The sequence below is a fragment of the Hyla sarda genome, chromosome 2, assembly GCF_029499605.1.
Source record: "Hyla sarda isolate aHylSar1 chromosome 2, aHylSar1.hap1, whole genome shotgun sequence".
NCBI classification, from domain to species: Eukaryota; Metazoa; Chordata; class Amphibia; order Anura; family Hylidae; genus Hyla; species Hyla sarda.
Genome location: NC_079190.1, coordinates 26,427,065 through 26,454,398, shown reverse-complemented (window position 1 = coordinate 26,454,398; position 27,334 = coordinate 26,427,065). Strand labels below are relative to the sequence as shown.

Sequence of the window (27,334 nt, the reverse complement as noted above, 5' to 3'; positions counted from 1 at the left end):
CACTGGTTGGGAAATATTGCCATAGACTAATGCAGTTGGGGAGTGAAGCGTGAGCTGTCGTGCACTTCACCGACATGTCAAAGGGTTTTTCATATGACAGTAATGCTTTAAAGCGTACCTGTCATATCACAAACAAAAATTATGCTTCTATATGTTGCCCACTAGCTCATGCTCATTCTTTAAATGTCTTTTTTTATGTGTCTAACTTCTGTATTTGGCTCAAAATCCATCCGTTCTGCTGATCACTTATTCCGTCATCCACTGCTCAGGAAGAGGCGTGTCCAAGGCAAGCACTGAGCCCACCCTCACTTACCTTGCATTCTCTTCCTCCCTGAGCCTGCTGTGCTGTGCTGGGTCTCTTCATCCAATCACTGTAGGCTGCTCTGTAACCCCCTCCTCTCTGTTTTCATGCTGCAGTCTGATAGGACAGGAGCGAGCACAGAAGAGTGCTAGTCCTTCCCCCACTTAGTGGACTTTGTCCTAGCCTGGGCTTCAGCTGGGACAAAGATGATGCTACAGCTGGACAGGATTATATTCTGGATGGTATGGGGACCCCTAGTGATCTTTTTATAAAAAAATTTTTTATAGGCCATCATTTCTATAAAAAGTAAATAACATATATATATATATATATATATATATATATATATATATATAAAATTTTATGAAGTATATTAGAAAGGTTAATAGGAGTTGGTAGAGGTGATAACAAGGTTATATAGACTGTATTAGTCCATAGACTAATATAGTCTTTATCTGTGTGTCTAATGTACCATATTTTGAATTTGGCACTGGAATACCTTCTCTCCCTGATCCCCGCTACATATACATGTGCATTAGGAGACAAAACTTCACACTCCATCTCCATAGCATCCATCTACAGCGTTAGACACAGTTTAATGTGATTCTTTGGAACTGGGTCACATGCTGGGGACAGGTGTTATGGAGACATTGCAGGAAGTTCCTTCTTCAAATGTGGAAGTTCAGTCTCCCGGGGAGCTGGGAGATTGGGCGCTTTGTGAAGGTATTCTAGTGCCAAATTTAAAATAAAAGTCATTTGGAAAAATGACTATTGTGCACACTATAGTCCTTTTGTATGAATATTGTCTAAAACTGTAGAGGTACACTTTAATTTCTTTACCTGCAAAATGATTGAGATGACTCTGCTGATTCTGTCCTAGTCTACACAGCAAAGCTGCAAAGTAATCTGCAGGAAATCGAAAATTTCTGCTAATGGTGTCTGCTCCAGTGCCCAATGCGTATTAAACTAGGGTACACAATTGTTTTGTGGTTGTCAGGGCATACTGTCAGCCAGAGGTGTAGCTTGTAGCTTCTGGGCCCTGGTGTAAAATCTGCAACAGGGCCCCATATGCCAATTCTAATACTGGTCTCTAATGGGGAAGATGTGCTTTGAGGCCCCCATAGGTACCAGGGCCCCGGTGCTACTGCTACCTCTGCTACCTTTATAGCTACACCTCTGTAGTCAGCTGCAGTTTTGCAGTAGATATAGAACCACAGTTCAGGGATTGTAGGATGTCTGGGAACTGTTTTCTGGTTATTTATCTCCAAATAATCAAAGGCACCGAAGTCCTCTAATCCCAGTACAGACTGTTAATTATTATGGTTATTTTCTCTCTGGTACCAGCCAAACATGAAAGCCACTATTAATAATCTTTTGACCTTTCTGAGAATTGGGATAATTTTTCACTTTGGCCACTTTGGCTACAGGATTGGATTTTTATGAGTAATAGCAGCTAATTTTAATAAGCTTAAAGTTTGTCAGTATGTATTCCATTACTTTCAAGTGTTGAATGAATGTTGGATGAAGAAGCCAAGAATGGTCTGTGCCAACATTCTCAACATTAACACTACTATAATACTGCCTCCTGTGTACAAGAATATAACAACTATAATACTGCTTCTATGTACAGGAATATAACTACTATAATACCGCCCTCTATGTACAAGAATATAACTACTATAATACTGCTCCTATATACAAGAATATAACTACTATAATACTGCTCCTATATACAAGAATATATCTACTATAATACTGCTCCTATATACAAGAATATAACTACTATAATACTGCTCCTATATACAAGAATATAACTACTATAATACTGCTCCTATATTCAAGAATATAACTACTATAATATAGCTACCTATGTACAAGAATATAACTACTATACTATAATACTGCTTCTAATGTACAAGAATATGACTGCTATACTATGGCTCCTATGTACAAAAATATACCTACTATAATACTGCATCTTATTTACAAGAATATTACTACTATATGAGCAGTGTAGAGTGAAATGGCACTGTCCAGAATATACTAAATAAGGAATGGCTGTAGTAAATGCCACGAGGAGACCGGGTAAGCAGACATATGTTGGGGGGTGCAAGTTAAATGAAATAGTTACGCTCCCTAGGGAGCTTTGTCCAGCTAATGTGGCACATTAGCTGGATAAAGCTCCTCTGTGAGCGAAACTAGTTGCATTTTTCTCCTCCACATCCTCCACCTGTTCCGGACTTTGACCTCCGGCTGAATAAAAATCTCCTCGTTTGCAGCACATTTAATGTGGGCGAGTGCGTTTTTTTCCTTCTACACTTCCACATATAACTACTATAATACTGCTCCTATATTCAAGAATATAACTACTATAATACTGTTCCTATATACAAGAATATAACTACTATAATACTGACTCCTATGTACAAGAATATAACTACTATAATACTGCTCCTATATACAAGAATATAACTACTATAATACTGCTCCTATATACAAGAATATAAATATTATAAAACTGTCTCCTATATACAAGAATATTACTACTATAATATTGCTCCTATATACAAGAATATAACTACTATAATACTGACTCCTATGTACAAGAATATAACTACTATAATACTGCTCCTATATACAAGAATATAACTACTATAATACTGTCTCCTATATACAAGAATATAACTACTATAATACTGCTCCTATATGCAAGAATATAACTACTATAATACTGCTCCTATATACAAGAATATAACTACTATAATACTGCTCCTATATACAAGAATATAACTACTATAATACTGTCTCCTATATACAAGAATATAACTACTATAATACTGCTCCTATATACAAGAATATAAATATTATAAAACTGTCTCCTATATACAAGAATATTACTACTATAATATTGCTCCTATATACAAGAATATATCTACTATAATACTGACTCCTATGTACAAGAATATAACTACTATAATACTGCTCCTATATACAAGAATATAACTACTATAATACTGCTCCTATATACAAGAATATAACTACTATAATACTGCTCCTATATACAAAAATATAACTACTATAATACTGCTCCTATATACAAGAATATAACTACTATAATACTGCCACCTATATACAAGAATATAACTACTATAATACTGCTCCTATATACAAGAATATAACTACTATAATACTGCTCCTATATACAAGAATATAACTACTATAATACTGCCACCTATATACAAGAATATAACTACTATAATACTGACTCCTATGTACAAGAATATAACTACTATAATACTGCTCCTATATACAAGCATATAACTACTATAATACTGTCTCCTATATACAAGAATATAACTACTATAATACTGCTCCTATATACAAGAATATAAATATTATAAAACTGTCTCCTATATACAAGAATATTACTACTATAATATTGCTCCTATATACAAGAATATAACTACTATAATACTGACTCCTATGTACAAGAATATAACTACTATAATACTGCTCCTATATACAAGAATATAACTACTATAATACTGTCTCCTATATACAAGAATATAACTACTATAATACTGCTCCTATATACAAGAGTATAACTACTATAATACTGCTCCTATATACAAGAATATAACTACTATAATACTGCCTCCTATATACAAGAATATAACTTCTATAATACTGCTCCTATATACAAGAATATAACTACTATAATACTGCTCCTATATACAAGAATATAACTACTATAATACGGCTCCTATGTACAAGACTATAACTACTATAATACTGCTCCTGTATACAAGAATATAACTACTATAATACTGCCACCTATATACAAGAATATAACTACTATAATACTGCTCCTATATACAAGAATATAACTACTATAATACTGCTCCTATATACAAGAATATAACTACTATAATACTGCTCCTATATACAAGAATATAACTACTATAATACTGCTCCTGTCACGATGCCGGCTGGCAGGTAGTGGACCCTCTGTGCCAGAGAGGGATTGGCGTGGACCGTGCTAGTGGACCGGTTCTAAGCCACTACTGGTTTTCACCAGAGCCCGCCGCAAAGCGGGATGGTCTTGCTGCGGCGGTAGTGACCAGGTCGTATCCACTAGCAACGGCTCACCTCTCTGGCTGCTGAAGATAGGCGCGGTACAAGGGAGTAGGCAGAAGCAAGGTCGGACGTAGCAGAAGGTCGGGGCAGGCAGCAAGGATCGTAGTCAGGGGCAACGGCAGAAGGTCTGGAAACACAGGCAAGGAACACACAAGGAACGCTTTCACTGACACTAAGGCAACAAGATCCGGCAAGGGAGTGCAAGGGAAGTGAGGTAATATAGGGAAGTGCACAGGTGATTACCCTAATTGGAACCACTGCGCCAATCAGCGGCGCAGTGGCCCTTTAAATCGCAGAGACCCGGCGCGCGCGCGCCCTAGGGAGCGGGGCCGCGCGCGCCGGGACAGAACAGACGGGGAGCGAGTCAGGTAGGGGAGCCGGGGTGCGCATCGCGAGCGGGCGCTACCCGCATCGCGAATCGCATCCCGGCTGGCAGCGGGATCGCAGCGCCCCGGGTCAGAGGACGTGACCGGAGCGCTGCAGCGGAGGGAGTGAAGCGAGCGCTCCGGGGAGGAGCGGGGACCCGGAGCGCTCGGCGTAACAGTACCCCCCCCCTTGGGTCTCCCCCTCTTCTTGGAGCCTGAGAACCTGAGGAGCAGACTTTTGTCAAGGATGTTGTCCTCAGGTTCCCAGGATCTCTCTTCAGGACCACAACCCTCCCAGTCTACTAAAAAAAAATTTTTCCCTCTGACCTTTTTGGCAGCCAAAATTTCCTTGACCGAGAAGACGTCCGAGGAGCCGGAAACAGGAGTGGGAGGAACAGATTTGGGAGAAAAACGGTTGAGGATGAGTGGTTTGAGAAGAGAGACGTGAAAGGCATTAGGGATACGAAGAGAAGGAGGAAGAAGAAGTTTATAAGAGACAGGATTAATTTGACACAAAATTTTGAAAGGACCAAGATAGCGTGGTCCCAACTTGTAGCTAGGGACACGGAAGCGGACATATTTAGCGGAGAGCCATACCTTGTCTCCAGGGGAAAAAACGGGGGGAGCTCTTCTTTTCTTATCCGCGAACCTCTTCATGCGTGAAGAAGCCTGTAAGAGAGAATTTTGGGTCTCTCTCCATATAATGGAAAGGTCACGAGAAATTTCATCCACAGCGGGCAGACCAGAGGGCAAGGGGGTAGGGAGGGGGGGAAGAGGGTGACGGCCGTACACCACGAAAAATGGGGATTTGGAGGAAGATTCAGAGACCCTGAAGTTATACGAGAATTCGGCCCATGGAAGGAGATCTGCCCAGTCATCCTGGCGGGAGGAAACAAAATGTCGCAAATAATCACCCAAGATCTGGTTAATTCTTTCTACTTGTCCATTGGATTGAGGATGATATGCAGAGGAAAAATTTAATTTAATCTTGAGTTGTTTACAGAGAGCCCTCCAGAATTTAGACACGAATTGGACACCTCTATCCGAGACAATCTGCGTAGGCAACCCGTGAAGACGAAAAATGTGTACAAAAAATTGTTTAGCCAACTGAGGCGCAGAAGGAAGACCAGGTAGAGGGATGAAATGTGCCATTTTGGAGAATCGATCAACGACCACCCAAATAACAGTGTTGCCACGGGAAGGGGGTAAATCAGTAATAAAATCCATACCAATCAGAGACCAAGGCTGTTCGGGGACAGGCAGAGGATGAAGAAAACCAGCGGGCTTCTGGCGAGGAGTCTTATCCCGGGCACAGATAGTGCAGGCTCGCACAAAGTCCCCAACATCCGTCTCCAGAGTCGGCCACCAAGAGAAGCGGGAGATGAGTTGCACAGATTTCTTGATGCCCGCATGACCTGCGAGATGGGAGGAGTGACCCCATTTGAGGATTCCGAGGCGTTGGCGTGGAGAAACAAAGGTCTTTCCTGGAGGAGTCTGCCTGATGGAGGCAGGAGAAGTGGAGATCAGGCAGTCAGGTGGAATGATGTGTTGCGGAGGGAGATCAACTTCTGAGGCATCCGAGGAACGAGAGAGAGCATCGGCCCTAATGTTCTTATCGGCAGGACGAAAGTGAATCTCAAAATTAAATCGGGCAAAGAACAGAGACCACCGGGCCTGGCGAGGATTCAGCCGTTGGGCAGACTGGAGGTAGGAGAGGTTCTTGTGGTCGGTGTAGATAATAACAGGAAATCTTGATCCCTCCAGCAGATGCCTCCATTCCTCAAGTGCTAATTTAATGGCTAAAAGCTCTCGATCCCCGATGGAGTAGTTCCTCTCCGCTGGAGAGAAGGTCCTAGAGAAAAAACCACAAGTGACAGCATGCCCGGAAGAATTTTTTTGTAGAAGAACAGCTCCAGCTCCCACTGAGGAGGCATCAACCTCCAATAGGAAGGGTTTGGAAGGGTCAGGTCTGGAGAGCACGGGAGCCGAAGAAAAGGCAGACTTGAGTCGTTTAAAGGCGTCTTCTGCTTGAGGAGACCAGGACTTGGGATCAGCATTTTTTTTGGTTAAAGCCACGATAGGAGCCACAATGGTAGAAAAATGTGGAATAAATTGCCTGTAATAATTGGCGAACCCCAAAAAGCGTTGGATAGCACGGAGTCCGGAGGGGCGTGGCCAATCTAAGACGGCAGAGAGTTTGTCTGGATCCATCTGTAGTCCCTGGCCAGAGACCAAATATCCTAGAAAAGGAAGAGATTGGCATTCAAACAGACATTTCTCAATTTTGGCATAGAGTTGGTTGTCACGAAGTCTCTGAAGAACCATACGGACATGCTGGCGGTGTTCTTCTAGATTGGCAGAAAAAATTAGGATATCGTCCAGATATACAACAACACAGGAGTATAACAGATCACGAAAAATTTCATTGACAAAGTCTTGGAAGACGGCAGGGGCATTGCACAGTCCAAAGGGCATGACCAGATACTCAAAGTGTCCATCTCTGGTGTTAAATGCCGTTTTCCACTCGTCCCCCTCTCTGATGCGGATGAGGTTATAGGCGCCTCTTAAGTCCAATTTAGTGAAGATGTGGGCACCTTGGAGGCGATCAAAGAGTTCAGAGATGAGGGGTAAGGGGTAGCGGTTCTTAACCGTGATTTTATTAAGACCGCGGTAGTCAATGCAAGGACGTAGGGAGCCATCTTTTTTGGACACAAAGAAAAATCCGGCTCCGGCAGGAGAGGAGGATTTACGGATAAAGCCCTTTTTTAGATTCTCCTGGACGTATTCGGACATGGCAAGAGTCTCTGGGGCAGAGAGAGGATAAATTCTGCCCCGGGGTGGAGTAGTGCCCGGGAGGAGGTCGATAGGGCAATCATAAGGCCTGTGAGGAGGTAGAGTCTCAGCTTGTTTTTTGCAGAAAACATCCGCGAAGTCCATATAGGCCTTAGGGAGACCGGTTACTGGAGGAACCACAGAGTTACGGCAAGGGTTACTGGGAACCGGTTTTAGACAGTTCTTGGAACAAGAGGACCCCCAACTCTTGATCTCCCCAGTGGACCAATCCAGGGTTGGGGAATGAAGTTGAAGCCAGGGAAGTCCAAGGAGAATTTCTGAGGTGCAATTGGGGAGGACCAAAAGTTCAATCCTCTCATGATGAGCTCCGATGCTCATAAGAAGGGGCTCCGTGCGGAAACGTATGGTACAGTCCAATCTTTCATTATTTACACAATTGATGTAGAGGGGTCTGGCAAGACTGGTCACCGGGATGTTGAACCTGTAGACGAGAGAGGCCAAAATAAAATTTCCTGCAGATCCAGAGTCCAAGAAGGCCACCGTAGAGAAGGAGAAGGCAGAGGCAGACATCCGCACAGGCACAGTAAGACGTGGAGAAGCAGAGAAGACATCAAGGACTGTCTCACCTTTGTGCGGAGTCAGCGTACGTCTTTCCAGGCGGGGAGGACGGATAGGACAATCCCTCAGGAAGTGTTCGGTACTAGCACAGTACAGGCAGAGGTTCTCCATACGGCGTCGTGTCCTCTCTTGAGGTGTCAGGCGAGACCGGTCGACCTGCATAGCCTCCACGGCGGGAGGCACAGGAACAGATTGCAGGGGACCAGAGGAGAGAGGAGCCGAGGAGACGAAACGCCTCGTGCGAACAGAGTCCATATCTTGGCGGAGTTCCTGACGCCTTTCAGAAAAACGCATGTCAATGCGAGTGGCTAGGTGAATAAGTTCATGTAGATTAGCAGGAATTTCTCGTGCGGCCAGAACATCTTTAATGTTGCTGGATAGGCCTTTTTTGAAGGTCGCGCAGAGGGCCTCATTATTCCAGGACAATTCTGAAGCAAGTGTACGGAACTGTACGGCATACTCGCCAACGGAAGAATTACCCTGGACCAGGTTCAACAGGGCAGTCTCAGCAGAAGAGGCTCGGGCAGGTTCCTCAAAGACACTTCGGATTTCCGAGAAGAAGGAGTGTACAGAGGCAGTGACGGGGTCATTGCGGTCCCAGAGCGGTGTGGCCCATGACAGGGCTTTTCCGGACAGAAGACTGACTACGAAAGCCACCTTAGACCTTTCAGTGGGAAACAGGTCCGACATCATCTCCAGATGCAGGGAACATTGGGAAAGAAAGCCACGGCAAAACTTAGAGTCCCCATCAAATTTATCCGGCAAGGATAAGCGTATCCCAGGAGCGGCCACTCGCTGCGGAGGAGGTGCAGGAGCTGGCGGAGGAGATGACTGCTGAAGCTGTGGTAGTAACTGTTGTAGCATAACGGTCAGTTGAGACAGCTGTTGGCCTTGTTGCGCTATCTGTTGTGACTGCTGGGCGACCACCGTGGTGAGGTCAGCGACAACTGGCAGAGGAACTTCAGCGGGATCCATGGCCGGATCTACTGTCACGATGCCGGCTGGCAGGTAGTGGACCCTCTGTGCCAGAGAGGGATTGGCGTGGACCGTGCTAGTGGACCGGTTCTAAGCCACTACTGGTTTTCACCAGAGCCCGCCGCAAAGCGGGATGGTCTTGCTGCGGCGGTAGTGACCAGGTCGTATCCACTAGCAACGGCTCACCTCTCTGGCTGCTGAAGATAGGCGCGGTACAAGGGAGTAGGCAGAAGCAAGGTCGGACGTAGCAGAAGGTCGGGGCAGGCAGCAAGGATCGTAGTCAGGGGCAACGGCAGAAGGTCTGGAAACACAGGCAAGGAACACACAAGGAACGCTTTCACTGGCACTAAGGCAACAAGATCCGGCAAGGGAGTGCAAGGGAAGTGAGGTAATATAGGGAAGTGCACACGTGATTACCCTAATTGGAACCACTGCGCCAATCAGCGGCGCAGTGGCCCTTTAAATCGCAGAGACCCGGCGCGCGCGCGCCCTAGGGAGCGGGGCCGCGCGCGCCGGGACAGAACAGACGGGGAGCGAGTCAGGTAGGGGAGCCGGGGTGCGCATCGCGAGCGGGCGCTACCCGCATCGCGAATCGCATCCCGGCTGGCAGCGGGATCGCAGCGCCCCGGGTCAGAGGACGTGACCGGAGCGCTGCAGCGGAGGGAGTGAAGCGAGCGCTCCGGGGAGGAGCGGGGACCCGGAGCGCTCGGCGTAACAGCTCCTATATACAATAATATAACTACTATAATACTGCCACCTATATACAAGAATATAACTACTATAATACTGCTCCTGTATACAAGAATATAACTACTATAATACTGCCACCTATATACAAGAATATAACTACTATAATACTGCTCCTATATACAAGAATATAACTACTATAATACTGCTCCTATATACAAGAATATAACTACTATAATACTGCTCCTATATACAAGAATATAACTACTATAATACTGCTCCTATATACAAGAATATAACTACTATAATACTGCCACCTATATACAAGAATATAACTACTATAATACTGCTCCTATATACAAGAATATAACTACTATAATACTGCCACCTATATACAAGAATATAACTACTATAATACTGCTCCTATATACAAGAATATAACTACTATAATACTGCTCCTATATACAAGAATATAACTACCATAATACTGTCTCCTATATACAAGAATATAACTACTATAATACTGTCCCCTATGTACAAGAATATAACTACTATAATACTCCTCCTATATACAAGAATATAACTATTATAATACTGCTCCTATATACAAGAATATAACCACTACAATACTATTGCTCTCTATACTATGGACAGACCTGTATGTGGGTACAGGAAGGCATCAGTTATATACAGTAGATTCCGTTATTGTTCTGGTCATTTCCATAATGGTTAATGCTCATGCTTAGCTGTGTAAATTTGTGGGTACACAGTACCGCACATACATGACCCATCATTGTAATAAAATGTGCCGCTATATGGAAACACATTCTAGCTGATTTTTTTGTGCTTGTCCTTGCATTTTCTCAGCTTATATTTGGTGGAGCGCGGTGTTTGCAGTATTTTTTATTGGATTTGTGAGATGTTTCTGGAGACGGAACAGAAAAAAAAATCCTAGAAATGAAGTGAAGCGGAGCGGGATGTTACTGGCTGCTGCAGGGGATGTGTCAGACGCTTCTTATTAACTGGTTATTAGAGGTTTCCATGACCATCGGATTCAGTTCATACACAGCAGGGAGATTAGGATCCAGCCATATGGTGACACAGGGAAGACATTGTCTGCTGCACGGTCTGAGCACCAGGACTAATAGACTTTAGTAGACTGGAGTCCTAGTCAATCTTCGGCTGCACTAGCAGTAATTACAGATGTAGCGGAGCTCAACGTGTCACACGGCGCTTCATACGGTGATATCACACGTAGGGTTGCCACCCGGCCGGTATTTTTATATAAAAATTATCAGCAATGCAATGGCTGCTATTTATCCAACCAATCCTCCAACTCCCAGAGTGTTGCACCATATACTATCCGGGCATGCTGGGAGTTGAAGTTTTGCAACAGCTGGAGGCACCCCTGGTTGGGAAACACTGACCTATACTATATACTACTATATAGTCCAACATGCTGAGAGTTGTAGTTTTGCAACAGCTGGAGACACCCCTGGTTGGGAAACACTGACCTGTACTATATACTACTATATAGTCCAACATGCTGGGAGTTGTAGTTTTGCAACATCTGGAGGAACCCCTGGTTGGAAAACCCTGACCTGTACTATATACTACTATATAGTCCAACATGCTGGGAGTTGTAGTTTTCATTTGGGGCAGCTGCTGAGCCACAGGCTGTATCAGCTATAAAAACAAAAAGGCAAAAGGATGCGCTCCGTAGTGCAGTATGTTCAGTCAAGAGGCACTAACGCACAATGTGAACTGTGTTTACCAGATAATGTTGTACTCGATCCAAGTACAACAATGGATAAGGATGATATCGTTTCCCACATTAGGTGCAGTATAGTTCCCCCACATTAGGTGCAGTACAGTTCCCCCACAGACATACAGCCTTCAGCCAAATACAGTGTATGGCTGGAGGCTGTATGTCTTTTTACTGCCCCAGTGTTCCGACCAACATTCCTCCTTTCCTCGGTCACGATCTACTGCTATGGCCTATGTGCCATAGCGGTAGGTCCCGGGAACGGAGAGGAGTGGTGGTCGGAACACTGAAGATGACGTGCTGGTGAGTGGTGACTTACCATGCGCGCGTCCTCCTCCTCACTGCTCCGCTCCGCTTTGCTCTTCTATGGGCGCACGCACAGGACGTCAGTCCGTCAGGACGTCAGTCCCCTGTCCCTAATGTGATGAGGGCCCCCTGCGGGCACGGGGCCCGGAGCAGGTGCTCCATGAGCAACCAATGAGGATCCGGCCCTGGGGGCAGGGCTCCTGCTATTGCCAGATGCCTTACAGTCAAACCAGTCTGAAATTGTAAATGGATTCAGCATTTCATAGATCTCTATAGTCTTTCTGTCCATAAGTCTTAAAGGGGAACTTGGGTACGTTACATATTATCCCCTAACCATAGGATAAGGAATAAGTGTCTGTTGCCGATCTCCTGCCCGGTGCCCCAGCTCTCCTCATGCACCAAGCGACTTTCACTCCATGCCAGATTACTGTCGACCACCGAATGAAGCAGTGCCTGACACGCTCCCTCCATGTTTAATTGGAAAGCCAAAGATACACAAGTGCTGTATTTCCGTCTCTCCCCTAGAGATACATGGAGGGAGTATGTTCACCACGGCCGCTCCGAGCAAAAGAGGAACCGGTGTTCTGAAAACAGTGGCCAGATCCCCCACAATCATACACAATCAGGTGTTTTTTGTCCTCTACTTGTAAAAAAAAACTATATTTACCTTATTCGCTTAGCCCTTGTGCTACACCGTGGCTTATATAACACTACACAGTGGCTTATATAGAAGAGATGGAGCCCATAGCAAAGATCAAAATGGGTCCTCTGTTATGATTCGGGGGTTTTCCCCTCCATGCTTAATGCATGGCGCTTAACCCCTTAAGGACCAAGGACGTACCGGTACGTCCTTGGTCCTGCTCTTCTGATATAACGCGGGGTTACACAGTAACCCCGCGTCATATCACGGCGGGCCCGGCGTCATAGTGAATCCGGGACCCGCCTCTAATAGCGCGCAGCGCCGATCGCGGCGCCGCGCGCTATTAACCCTTTAGCCGCGCGCTCAGAGCTGAGCCGCGCGGCTAAAAGTGAAAGTGAAAGTTCCCGGCTAGCTCAGTCGGGCTGTTCGGGATAGCCGCGGCTAATCGCGGCATCCCGAACAGCTGACAGGACAGCGGGAGGGCCCCTTCCTGCCTCCTCGCTGTCCGATCGCCGAATGACTGCTCAGTGCCTGAGATCCAGGCATGAGCAGTCATGCGGCAGAATCGTTGATCACTGGTTTCTTATGAGAAACCAGTGATCAATGATTAAGATCAGTGTGTGCAGTGTTATAGGTCCCTATGGGATAACAATGATCAGTATAAGAGATCAGTGTGTCCAGTGTTATAGGTCCCTATGGGAGCTATAACACTGCAAAAAAAAAGTGAAAAAAAAAAGTGAATAAAGATCATTTAACTCCTCCCCTATTAAAAGTTTGAATCACCCCCCTTTTCCAATAAGAAAAAAAAAACAGTGTAAATAAAAATAAAAATAAACATATATGGTATCACCGCGTGCAGAAATGTTCGAATTATAAAAATATATCATTAATTAAACCGCTCGGTTAATGGCGTGCGCGCAAAAAAATTCCAAAACAGCGTTTTTGTTTTCAATTTTGTCGCACAATGATTTTTTTTCCCGCTTCACCGTAGATTTTTGGGCAAAATGACTGACGTCGTTAAAAAGTAGAATTGGTGGCGCAAAAAATAAGCCATTATATGGATTTTTAGGTGCAAATTTGAAAGAGTTATGATTTTTTAAAGGCAAGGAGCAAAAAACAAAAATGCAAAAACGGAAAAACCCTCGGTCCTTAAGGGGTTAAAGGGGTTCTCGGTCCCTAGTCATATTGTCTAGGTTATAAGATGTTTGATTGTGGGGGTCCCGCAGCTGAGCAGCACCCAGCATTCATTTAAAACACTGGGTGCGGGTGGCAGGATAGTGACATCATGGCCACGCTCCTCTTGATGTCGCCAACAAACCCCCTGTTGCCACGCCCCTCCCATAGACTTACATTGAGGGGGTGTGGCCGTGACCTCACGACCTCCACAGCCCACACCCAGCATTCGGCACAAAATGTTCGGAACGCTGGGGCAGTGGAGTACCCCTTTAAACAGATCTTTCACCCTCTTGGGCTGCCATGCAGTTTCTCAGGTGTGGGGTACAAAGAGAAATGGAACTAGGCCTGGGCCCCCTCTCTCCAAGGGCCTCATAGGAACTGCATGCTTCACCTTTATTGTTTGTAAGTCCTTGCCCCTCTATCAGGCATAGCTGAAGCCAGGATCATATCTGTCATGAGGCAACATGAGTATCTCGCCTCAGGCGGCTTATAACAGATTCCTTTAGGGGCAGCATGTTCCATGGATTTTTGGCAAATCATACTGTCTGGTATCCACTACCACACTCCACTCCCTTCTTCTCCCTCATTCTTAACTTTTGACTCTATGACCTGAAAATGATGGCTGGACACAGATATGGAATGCTAGGTAGTCAGGACTTGGAGTATTATATTGGTTTACATTACACTTTGCTGGTACTGTTAGATGCTGCAGTTTTTTGCAAGCCTTTCTTACTTATGGCGTTCCTACCCCTATAAAAAGAAATGTGTTCACCTAAGGCAGTATAAAGGCTCAGAATAGTCTCCGGCCGAGGATCAAACATAGTCTTCCCAGCGCACAAATAGGCAGTATGCAATACAAAAAAAGAAAACACTGTTGATAGATTTATTATTTCTTCGGCAAAACACAGCAGGAGACCGAACAACACTGAGAAAATGATATTATTATCAGTCAGAGATAAGAACATAAAAGTGCGGAGTTCCCTTTTAAACTCTAGCCCTACCGGCAGTGTGACTGATAATAGCTGTCTAGAAATCTCCCCATGAATTCACACGTAGGAAGGTTGTGCGAAAAATCTCCTAGCGCCCTGCAGCTGGGTAATCCAGACCTAGTCTTGTGAAACACATAAAATGTCATATATATATATATATATATATATATCACATTTTTATATTGAGGTCACATGGTTCCTGCAGGGAGAATCATTGGAGAGGGATGATATATAGGCGCTTTTTATAGAATAAATCTACACTGCTCATAAAAATAAAGGGAACACTAAGATAACACATCCTAGATCTGAATGAATGAACTAATCGTATGAAATACTTTCGTCTTTACATAGTTGAATGTGCTGACAACAAAATCACACAAAAAAATATCAATGGAAATAAAATTTATCAACCCATGGAGGTCTGGATATGGAGTCACACTCAAAATCAAAGTGGAAAATCACACTACAGGCGGATCCAACTTTGAGGTAATGTCCTTAAAACAAGTCAAAATGAGGCTCAGTAGTGTGTGTGGCCTCCACGTGCCCGTATGACCTCCCTACAATGCCTGGGCATGCTCCTGATGAGGTGGCGGATGGTCTCCTGAGGGATGTCCTCCCAGACCTGGACTAAAGCATCCACCAACTCCTAGACAGTCTGTGGTGCAACGTGGCCTTGGTGGATGGAGCGAGACATGATGTCCCTGATGTGCTCAATCGGATTCAGGTCTGGGGAACGGGCGGCCAGTTCATAACATCGATGCCTTCCTCTTGCAGGAACTGCTGACACACTCCAGCAACATGAGGTCTAGCATTATCTTGCATTAGGAGGAACCCAGGGCCAACCGCACCAGCATATGGTCTCACAAGGAGTCTGAGGATCTCATCTTGGTACCTAATGGCAGTCAGGCTACCTCTGGCAAGCACATGGAGGGCTGTGCGGTCCCCCAAAGAAATGCCACCCCACACCATTACTGACCCACCGCCAAACCGGTCATGCTGGAGGATGTTGCAGGCAGCACAACGTTCTCCACGGCGTCTCCAGACGTCTGTCACATGTGCCCAGTGGGAACCTGCTTTCATCTGTGAACAGCACAGGGCACCAGTGGCGAATTTGCCAATCTTGGTGTTATCTGGCAAATGGCAAACGTCCTGCACAGTGTTGGGCTGTAAGCACAACCCCCACCTGTGGACGTCGGGCCCTCATACCACCCTCTTGGAGTCTGTTTCTGATCATTTGAGTGGACACATGCACATTTATGGCCTGCTGGAGGTCATTTTGCAGGGCTCTGGCAGTGCTCCTCCTTGCACAAAGGCGGAGGTAGCAGTCCTGCTGCTGGGTTGTTGCCCTCCTACGGTCTCCTCGACGTCTCCTGATGTACTGGCCTGTCTCCAGGTAGCGCCTCCATGCTCTGGACACTATGCTGACAGACACAGCAAACCTTCTTGCCACAGCTCGCATTGATGTACCATCCTGGATGAGCTGCACTACCTGAGCCACTTGTGTGGGTTGTAGACTCCGTCTCATGGTACCACTAGAGTGAAAGCACCGCCAGCATTAAAAGTGACCAAAACATCAGCCAGGAAGCATAGGAACTGAGAAGTGGTCTGTGGTCACCACCTGCAGAACCACTCTTTTATCGGGGGTGACTTGCTAATTGCCTATAATTTCCACCTGTTGTCTGTTCCATTTGCACAACAGCATGTGAAATTGATTGTCAATCAGTGTTGCTTCCTGAGTGGACAGTGTGATTTCACAGAAGTGTGACTGACTTGGAGTTACATTGTGTTGTTTAAGTGTTCCCTTATTTTTTTTTGAGTAGTGTATACAAAGAAAATTAGTCAGGGACCTTTGAACCCACCCGATATGGCCGCTATCATCTGGATGAATGATACACCATGGTTATTTCCAGGCTTACTATTAGCAAACAGTAGTCTGTTGGGGTGTAGTAAGAGCAGATTTGCTGCAGAAACAGCACTGTTCAGGTGTATGGGATGGATTTTCAGTCAGAGAAATCTGGCGTGACGCTTGACCTATCTCACTCCTGAATATTATTATTATTATTTTTCTTTTATTTAGATTCCCCCATCATATGCCCCAAGATTGCTTAAAGGGGTACTCTGGTGATAAAAAAAAAAAATTCTAATCAATTGGTAATTGGTTATACCGATTTGTAAATTACTTGTATTTAATAATTTAATTCTGCTGCCGTATGCTCCAGAGGAAGTTATGTAGCTCTTTCCAGTCTGACCACAGTGCTCTCTGCTGCCACCTCTGTCCATGTCAGGAACTGTCCGGAGCAGGAGAGGTTTGCCATAGGGATTTGCAACTGCTCTGGACAGTTCCTGACGTGGACAGAGGTGTCAGCAGAGAGCACTGTGGTCAGACTGAAAGAACTACACAACTTCCTGTGGAGCATACAGCAGCTGATGAAGTACTGGAAAGATCAAGATTTTTAAATAGTGGTAAACTAGTAATCTGTATAACTATCTGGAACCAGGTGATTTGACATAGGTGCATACCTCATGATGGACACATCAGGTGAGACGTTGTGGGTGGGTGGCATTGGGAGATAATTTCCACTTACCCTATAGAAAAAGTGTACCTGGTAGGTACAGAACAATTTAAGGCACTATTTAGCCTACTAAGTAGATTGATACATATGTTAATGATATACAAATAATAAAACATGGGGAAAAAAAGATATAAAACATCTTGATTTATTTATTATAAAGCATGAGAGCCACACACAGAAATACACACGCTTACACACCTTGGCATACTAGCCTTTAGTTATTAAGAGTTTTTAGAGAAATGTTGTGCCACGCTGAAAGTACATGGGCACACAAATCTGTTCCAAGCTGCTCCCTTTGCAATAGCTGACCAATGATGACCCAGAGGTGCTCGATTGGAGACAAGTCTGTGGACACGGTAGCAGTGTTGTTATGTTGTGTTCCCTTGTGACAACCTCTTCATGGCATTGCCAATGTGGTCTCCAGATCCATCTCCGGCTATCATTGTGCCCGGGACCCGTGGTTTCCATGGTTCCACGACTTTTCCTTCTTGGTGTTGCAGTATCAACATTGAGGCGTGTAAATAAAAGGTTGTCAATGTTTTCTGCTTTTCATCTGAAGAAAGTAGTAATGATATAGTATATGAAATTTCCTTTTTTGTTTTAGTTCCGGGGGTGACCGGAGTCTTGATGGTGCTGATATTATTTCTTATGTCCACGGCCTCAACTGCATCGATAAGGTAAATCATCTACCTTCAGGCTCTACATACATACGGCACACAGGAGAATTTTGTATGCAGTTTTCACCTAACAAAAAAGTGTAAAAAAAAAAACATTTAGTTGACAAAAACTACTTTTTTTATTTTGTGAAATTATATAATTTCCCACCAACTTTTTTTTAAAAGTGGCCAAAAAACATACTCACATGCTGCTATCCCCTGCCGCTGCTGTGCCACCAAGGTCTGGTCCCTGCTGCTTACTTCTTCTTGGCTTATTCTCAAGACAAGGCGAGCCTCCTTAGCCAGTGACTAGTTTAGCTGGAATTTCTTTTTGTCAACAGGAGACCAGGAAGTGGTAAGCAGCAGGGACCAGGCACTGTTGGAACAGCAAGTGAATATCTATTTAAAAAAACAACAACATTTTAACCTAGGCCTTCCACTTTTAGTAATAAAAAACCCCCACTATACATCCTCTTTTACAGTTTTCAAATTATAAAATAAATAGTACATTTTTAAACCGTTACATATGTTACATTGGTTTTAATGTGGATTGTGCAATGGATTCACCATAAATTTCACCCAATACATTGGCCTAGATTTACTATAGTGGTAGGTTTTTTTCCCCTATTTGAATCTGGGTTGTTAAAAAAAAAATTTTTTTTTTTGCTTTACTAATTTGGCACACATCTCGGGGATAAACAGTGGCGCATTGTGCTTCAATTGGGTTCAGACTGGCCGTTTTTATATAAATTGGAGTGAAACTAGTCATTTTTATATAATTTATAAAATTTTAATACAAAAAACTAGTTCTTTGAACTGACAGTAAAACTAATGCAATCTAACATATAACTGTTTATTGGCTATGTCTAGAGATGAGCACATTTTTGAAAAATTCGATTCGGCAGATTCGCCGAATAAAAAAAATAAAATAAAATTGAGTCCATCCGAATAAATTCTTGGCAAATTTTTATTAGTAATATATTTTAATAATGTGTTTAATAAAGTGTATGTGTGTTTCACTTTATTTTTTAGGTATTACTACTATTTCCAGCATGGAACAGACTGTTCCATAATGGGAGTAGTAGTACCCGTGCTAATAGACAGATCGCCCCGGGTGTCACTCCTGACACCCGCTGTGATCGTCCTGTATTATGTATAGATGAGGGCGGCCGGCTGCTCTTCTCTGGTCCCACTCTAGTATGAGTATATGCCGTATATATACCTATTATTCTTATTTCCCACAGAGAGCTGAGTGTGGCTGGAACCATCTGGCCAATCACATCTCTCTGCTGGAAATATCAATAAGTGATGTGAATTCTATTCACATCACTGGCCAGCGGAGTACAGTGCAGAGATGTGAGCGCAGGAGAAAGCCGCTCCATCTCTGCAATAGAAAGGACAAACGCATCGGGTGTCAGGAGTGACACCTGCTGTGATCTGTCTATTAGTACAGGTACTACAGCTCCCATCATGCTGGGAGTAATAGCACTACCTAAAACATGTAAAAAAAAAAAAAATAGAGAAAAAAAGTGAAACACACACACTTTATTAAACACAATATTAAAATACATTACTAATTTCAAAAAATTATTATAAAAAATATATAATTTTTACATTTAAATGGCCCCTTTTTAAATTTTTATTATTGTCAGCTACATTTTTAGGTCCCTGCCCACCCACATAAATTGATCCCTGTTGAAAAATTAACATTAACATTTTTTTTGTCTTTCAATTTTCGGGAGCGGGCAGGGACCAGAAAATTCAGCGCTCAATATTAAAAATGGGGCTAAAAAAGTAAAGTGAAAATTTAAAAAAATTATGATTTAGAACGAAAAGTAGAAAAAAAAATTATGAAATGCACTCCTCATTCATTTGTAATATTGAGCACTGAACTTTCTGGTCCCTGTCCGCTCCCGAAAATTGAAAGACAAAAAAAAAATGTTAATGTAAATTTTTAAACAGGGATCAATTTATGTGGGCGGACAGGGACCTAAAAATGTAGCCGACAATAATAAAAATGTAGAAAGGAGCCATTTAAATGTTAAAATAATATACCATATTTTTTATCATTAATTTTTTTTACATTTTTTATTAGTAATGTATTTTAATATTGTGTTTAATAAAGTGTGTGTTTCACTTTTTTTCACAATTTTTTTAACATTTTTTAGGTAGTACTACTACTCCCAGCATGGAACAGACTGTTCCATGATGCGAGCTGTAGTACCTGTACTAATAGACAGATCACAGCAGGTATCACTCCTGACACCCGATGCGATCATCCATACTATAGCAGAGATGGTGCAGCTTTCTCCTTTCTCCTTTCACATCACTTATTCATATTTCCCACAGAGAGATGTGATTGACCAGATGGTTCCAGCCACTCACAGCTCTCTGCAGGAAATATGAATAATAGGTATATATGGCATATACTCATACTACAGTGGGACCAGAGAAGAGCGGCCGCCCGCATCTATACATTATACAGGAAGATCGCATCGGGTGTCAGAAGTGACACCCGCTGTGATCTTTCCTTACCTGCAGGTACTACTGCTCCCAGCATGGAGCAGAGTGTGCTCCATGTTGGGAGCAGTAGTACCTGAAGTTAAGGACAGATCACAGCAGGTGTCATGCCTGACACCCGATGCGATCGTCCTATCTATTGCAGAATGTGAGCGCAGGAGAAAGCCGATCGCATCTAAACATTATACAGGACGATCGCAGGGATGTCGCTAAGGAAGAGTCGAAGTTCAGATTCGGTTCGAATTGAATTTTTCATGAAATTTGGAACAAATTCAACTTTGTCCGATTTGATTCGCTCATCTCTAGTTATGTCTTAAAAAAACAAACAAAAAACATAAATTTTCTGTTTTCTCCACAGGGCATGTAATTTTGATATCTTCCTGCACACACACAACCTATTTTTTATATTCTATATGCTTCTCCTGGTCCATGCTGCAGGGTGAGTGTCTATAAAGTTTTATTGTTGTAGCTAAGAACATTAAAAAAAAATCACAAAATGTTTTCCAGAAAAGGTTTTTTTTTTTTTCAAAAAACTTTCTACCTTGTGAAATGCCAAAAAAATAAATAAATACATGTTTCTGTATACCTGGAGGTGTCTTACAAATCCTAAAGTCAGAAGAAAAATATGGCAGTAAGATAACATAACTGGGAAAGCGGCTTTCAGTGATCAGGCTTTCTTTAAAAAAAAAAAAAATAAATAAATAATAATAATTTATGACAGTATATTTCTTTTACCTTTACATTGTATGAACCCAGGTTTCGACATTGTTTACATAGTTTTTTTTTTTTTTTTTTTTTTTTTTAAAGTACTTTTTCCGAAAAATTGCTGAAATGTATGTATTTTGGGGGCATTTTGTCCCATTTTTATCTATTTGTGCTGTAGATGTTTTTTTTCTTTATTTCTTTAGCTGTAATGGTTATTTTCATTTGCAACATAAAAAGTCCAAAACGCATGGCCAACAAAAGGGTCCAGAATGAAAAAAATATAGCTGTAAAGGCAGTCATGTGTGTTACTATTGAATTTGGTTGCATTCAGTGTTCCCCAAGCATTTTGTCACTGAGGGCCCCTGATAATTTGTTAACCCTCCTGGGGGAACCCTTCTAACTACCTTATTTCTACAGTGCTCCCTCAAATAACAATATGAATTGGCTCCAGGACGACCATTGTATGTTGAGATCATTGTATGTTGAGATCATAACTCTATGGAAACCTGGTAATTGGTTCTGAAGCCCTAGAATGTCATCCAAAAATAGGAAAAAGTAAGGATTATTGAAGAATAAGTAGATACCTAATATAGATAAAGCAAATCCTTACATATAAAAGTAATAAAGATCTTCTGGAGCTGTAATCACTGTCTATGTAGAGGACAGGAGCTTCTTCAGGGCCCTGTAGAGTACACAGTGTCCTAAAAAAGTAACATGGAGCCGCCCTCACCTGGTGTTCAAAGGAGAAGCTAACCCTGGTACAGGTAAAGAGTACAGAACATGTAATACCCCCCTGTACTGTAGGGGGTACTACCAGATGGCCAGTCAGTACATACACTTCAGTAATACGAATGCCCATTCTGATTGGTCAGATCTTCAAGTCATTGACACGTTTCACAGATCTGGACTGTCTGTAGTATTGTATGTTGAGTCTGGGTTCAAGTTACAATGGTCCAAAAATATTGTAACCTGAGGCCATTCTAAATTGAGGGACCACTGTAAGATGGGACTATTGACTCCACATCAGCACAAACAACAGAACACATAACCAAGGGGCAATACAGGAGACTGGTTCCAAGAGACAAAAGAAGAATCAGAGAATTAAAGAGAGTTTAAAACAAAAACATTATTTTTTTTTTTTTTTACTCAATCAATTGGAATAGTATTCTATGGACCTAAAATATTTGAATATTAATGAAGAAGCCATAACAGCATATCCAGTCATGACGCGTTTCGGCTCCTTGAGTCAGATTTTTTTGTCTAATTATATTATTATTATAATTATTATGAAAAATGGCAGCCATGGCTTTGTAAGATGTATGTGCAATATATAGATTGAATTACTACCAGATCAATCATTCATATGAGCTAAAGAAGTGGTTTACAGCAGAGGATTAAGGCATCTATTGGATGTTTCCAGAGGGGACATCTGTTCGGCTATTGTGAATGAATTTACAATCTTGCATGCTCCGTAGCTTTAAGGGAGGATAATCATTAATAATTGATGACTTAAAGACGTACGGAGACACAAAGTCATTTATTAAACATGGAGATAAATTAACAAATGGCCGTTTTGCACTTAATCTTCGAAGGGATGGCGGCCCGGACGCTCATCGCAGCTCATCGGATTCCTCACGTACATATATAATGAGTAATGACGTTACCATAACAGTGTTGCTTGGTAATCCTGAACACAAACAGCTTTCAGGAGCTGAGCTTTATGGTGATGAAGTGCACTCTTTATTGTACTAGAGCTTTTTCATTACAGAGCTTTTCCTTGACATTTGCTTGATGACATCTAAAAGGATGGAAATGGTATTTTTTATTTATTAGTTTTTTTGTTTGCATTTCTGTAATATGCTCCTTCCTTGACATTTGGTTGTGTATTGTATTTTACAGCATTGTGCTATACGGCTAAGATATTATGTGCTAGCCACATATCAGGGACTTGTTTATGAATGTATCATAAATGTATCATAAAAATAAAATGACACATTACTTAAATGGGCACTGTCAGATACAAAAAACTTTTGATATGTTGTAAAGCATGTATAACCAATAGGTTTTGCAATTGCTTTCATTAGAACATTTTCAGTATTTCATACTAAAATAGCCAGTCAAACAACTGCCCCCCCCCCCCCCCCTGCCTGCTTGGACACATACTAGTCCTGCTGTGTCTATGAGTCATCACCTATGTCATGGACACACTTCCTTGATTGACAGCTGTGAGTGCAGGGCTCAGAGCTGGAGGAAAAATCCTCCCACTGTCAGCTTGTGTCCCGCTACTGTCAGTGAGGACAAGCTGGGAGTTGTAGTTTTGCTAATGCTAGGGGAGATGTGAGCAGACAGCATACTGAGGGAGTGGGCGGAGTCCTGTACAGTGAGGCCACACCCCCTCCCTTTGAGAGGAATTCAGACTAGTGAGCTAAATTAAAAGTGTAATAAAAAAAAAAAATAAAGGTGCTAGACACATAAAAATTAGATGTACATGGTCATGATTAGGTACTGAGTGATATATATAAAAAATTTGTTGGATCTTAGAGGTACGCTTTAAGTCAAGTTCTTATCTTAACAATATTTTTTTTAACAATTAACAATTTTTGTTGATTTTTTTTTTCTAATTTAGTATTTTACTACTATATTTATTTTAAAATAATCCTAAAATCCTACAGTTTTCATTATGGCCACTAGGGCTAAAACTAAGCTGAGCCTTCCTGTTCTGTACAGATCCACCACCACTCACAGGAGAGTTCAGCCGCCCCCCGCCCCGTAGAATGACTTTTGGCTCACTGAGAGTGGTCAGTAATGTATCCAATTCATTTGAATAGGATAGGTCCTGTGTATTGTTGCCTAGGGTCCTTGGATCCTGCTGTAAAGCATATCCCTAAATGCTGTTAAATACAGCTCAGGCAAGATGGCTGACCCCACAATAATGTAAGAAAATGAAATAAATAAAAAATTAAAATGAAAAAATAAAAACACATTAGAATAAAAGAACAATTTTTATTATATGGCTTTAATCAGAAAAAAAAAAAAAAAGGTGACACATACCCCAAAATGTATATTTCGGGGTGGAATACCTAAATATTTAGGCTAAGGCTAGTAAATAATAGAAAAATTATATAATATATACACTAGTCCTTTCTGGCTCTCCCACTGTCAACGTTCTCATGGAGCCCAATTGCAGTGCTCCCTGGGGCCATCATTAGGTGATCTCTGGCTGAGGTGGAAAACCATTCCCCCATACACTTGTATGTTTGGATTAGCCTAGTGTGCATGTATTTCGGATAGTGAGAGGGAAGAAAGCCTTTGCAGACTCCTTTGACAGCAGCTAGTCTTCCTAAGAATAAGTGGATTGGGCACAATCCCTTAAAGGGGTACTCCGTTGCTCAGCATTCAGAACAAACTGTTCCTAACGTTGGAGCTGGAAGCTCGTGATGGCATAGCCACGCCCCCTCATGATGTCATACCCTGCCCCCTCAATGCAAGTCTTTGGGAGGGGGCATGACAGCCATTACGCCCCCTCCCATAGACTTGCATTGAGGGGGGGGGGGGGGGGTGACGTAATGAGGGAGCAGGGTTATGACATCATGAGCTCCCGGCACCGGCTCCATGATTCGGAACAGTTTGAAAGTCGATGTCCAGTATTAACCCCTTAGATGTAAAAAAATACAAAAACATTTTTTTTAAATACATCCCGGCAACTCAGTCGGGCTGATCGGGACCACCGCAGTGAAACCACTGTGTCCCGATCAGCTGAGGACACGCGTCCGATCAGCGATTGATTGCTCCAAGCCTGAGATCCGGGCTGGAGCAATCCAGCGCTGAAAATTTTTGATCAATGCAATGCTATGGCATAGCATTGATCAGTGCTGGCTATCAGTGTATTGCATGTAATAGTCCCCTATGGGGGCTATAACCGTATTAAAAAAAAGTGTAAAAAGAAAGTTGATAAATCTGATTTAACCCCTTCCCTAATAAAAGTTTGAATCACCCCCCTTTTCCCATAAAATTTTTTTTAATAAAAATTAATATAAACATATGTCGTATCGCCATGTGTGTAAATGTCCGAACTATAAAAATATATCATTAATTAAACCACATGGTCAATGGCATACTTGTAGAAAATTTCAAAATTCCAAAATAGCGTATTTTTGTTCACTTTTTATACCATAAATAAATGAATAAAAGGCGATCAAAAAGTCCCTTCAAAACAAAAATGGTACCAATAAAATACATCCCTGTATGCAGAAATCACATGGGTCTGTATGTGCAAAATTGAAAGCGTTTAGTTTCTTTCTCCTTAACTTTTAAAAATCATAAGTGCAAAAACTGAAAAACGCTCCGTCCTTAACCTCTTAAGGACCCAGGGCGTATGGATACGCCCTCACACCCTGGGCCTTAAGGACCCAGGGCGTATCCATACGCCCTGGCGTTTTCCGGTCTCTGCCGCGCGCCGGGCAGAGATCGGAACTGGATGCCTGCTGAAATTCTTCAGCAGGCATCCAGGGCAAACGCCGAGGGGGGCCATGTAGGGAAATCGCCCTTGCGATCTGCGGCGATACCGGGCTGATCGGGTCTCTGGGACCCGACCGCCCGGTAATTTTGCATGATCCCGGCTGTCACAGACAGCCAGGACCATGCTGAAATATAGGAGCGAGGTGGCAAACCTGCCACCTCCTCCGATCTCCTGCGATCTGTCGGTTAGTTAACCGACCAATCGCAGGAGGGGGGGCGGTTACTTCCTCCCGCCCTGCCCGGCCCCTGAAAGTCCGGAGAGGACGGGAGGAAGACCAGAGGATGCGGTGGGGGACGGGGGAGTGCTGGGGACCGGCCCCGGTACTTACCTCGTCCCTGAAGACCCGGATCCTGGCGAGGAAGATGGCGGCGGCGGCGACAGGTGAGTAGATCTTCAGCCGCGGTCGGGCCCTTTACAGCAATGCACGTCGCCGTAAAGCGACATGCATTGCTGTAATGGGACCCTGTAACCTACAACTCCCAGCATGCCCAGACAGCCCTTGGCGTCTGGGCATGCTGGGAGTTGCAGTTTTGCAACATCTGGAGGTCCACAGTTTGGAGACCACTGTGCCCTTCCAGATGTTGCAAAACTACACATCCTCAGCATGCCCTTACTGTCCAGGCATGCTGGGAGTTGTAGTTCTGTAACATCTGGCCCTTCAGATGTTGCAGAACTACAACTCCCAGCATGCCTGGACAGTTTTGGCATACTGGGAGTTGTAGTTTTGCAACATCTGGAAGGGCACAGATTGGGAACCACTGTATTAGTGGTCTGCAAACTGTAGTCCTCCAGATGTTGCAAAACTACAACTCCAAGCATGCTGGGAGTTGTAGTTCGGCAACATCTGGCTCTAAAGATGTTGCCAACTACTACTCCCAGCATGCTTGAGAATGCTGAGAGTTGTGGTTTTGCAACAACTGGAAGCACACTGGTTGGGAAACATTGTCTGTTTCCTAAATCAGTGTTTCCCAACCCGTGTGCCTCCAGCTGTTGCAAAACTATAACTACCAGCATGCACTGATAGACTGTGCATGCTGGGAGTTGTAGTTTTGCAACAGCTGGAGGTCCCCCCTGTGAATGTACAGGGTACATTCACATGGGCAGGGGCTTACAGTGAGTATCAGGCTGCAAGTTTGCGATGCAGCAAATTTTGCGCGGCAGCTCAAACTCGCTGTAACCCCCCGCCCGTGTGACTGTACCCTAAAAACACTACACTACACTACACTAACACAAAATAAAATAAAAAATAAAAAACACTACATATACACATACCCCTACACAGCCCCCCTCCCCTCCCCAATAAAAATGAAAAACGTCTGGTACGCCACTGTTTCCAAAATGGAGCCTCCAGCTGTTGCAAAACAACTCCCAGTATTGCTGGACAGCCGTTGACTGTCCAAGCTTGCTGGGAGTTTTGCAACAGCTGGAGGCACCCTGTTTGGGAATCACTGGCATAGAATACCCCTATGTCCACCCCTATGCAAATCCCTAATTCAGGCCTCAAATGCGTATGGCGCTCTCACTTTGGAGCCCTGTCATATTTCAAGGCAACAGTTTAGGGACACATATGGGGTATCGCCGTACTCGGGAGAAATTGCCTAACAAATTT

The 27,334-nt window shown here is 43.3% G+C and overlaps 1 protein-coding gene across 15 annotated transcripts in view; it reads left to right on the top strand.

Annotated features, from left to right (window-relative positions):
• NOX4 (NADPH oxidase 4) overlaps positions 1 to 27,334 on the top strand; it is a 298,783-nt gene that overhangs the window by 144,709 nt on the left and 126,740 nt on the right. For 14 of the 15 annotated variants that reach the window (XM_056561416.1, XM_056561413.1, XM_056561415.1 and 11 more), the window contains 2 exons: positions 17,930 to 18,002; positions 20,860 to 20,940. In XM_056561416.1, coding sequence (XP_056417391.1) covers positions 17,930 to 18,002; positions 20,860 to 20,940 — 154 coding nt within the window. The remainder of the gene's footprint in view (positions 1 to 17,929; positions 18,003 to 20,859; positions 20,941 to 27,334) is intronic. The other variant, XM_056561410.1, reaches the window with a different exon arrangement.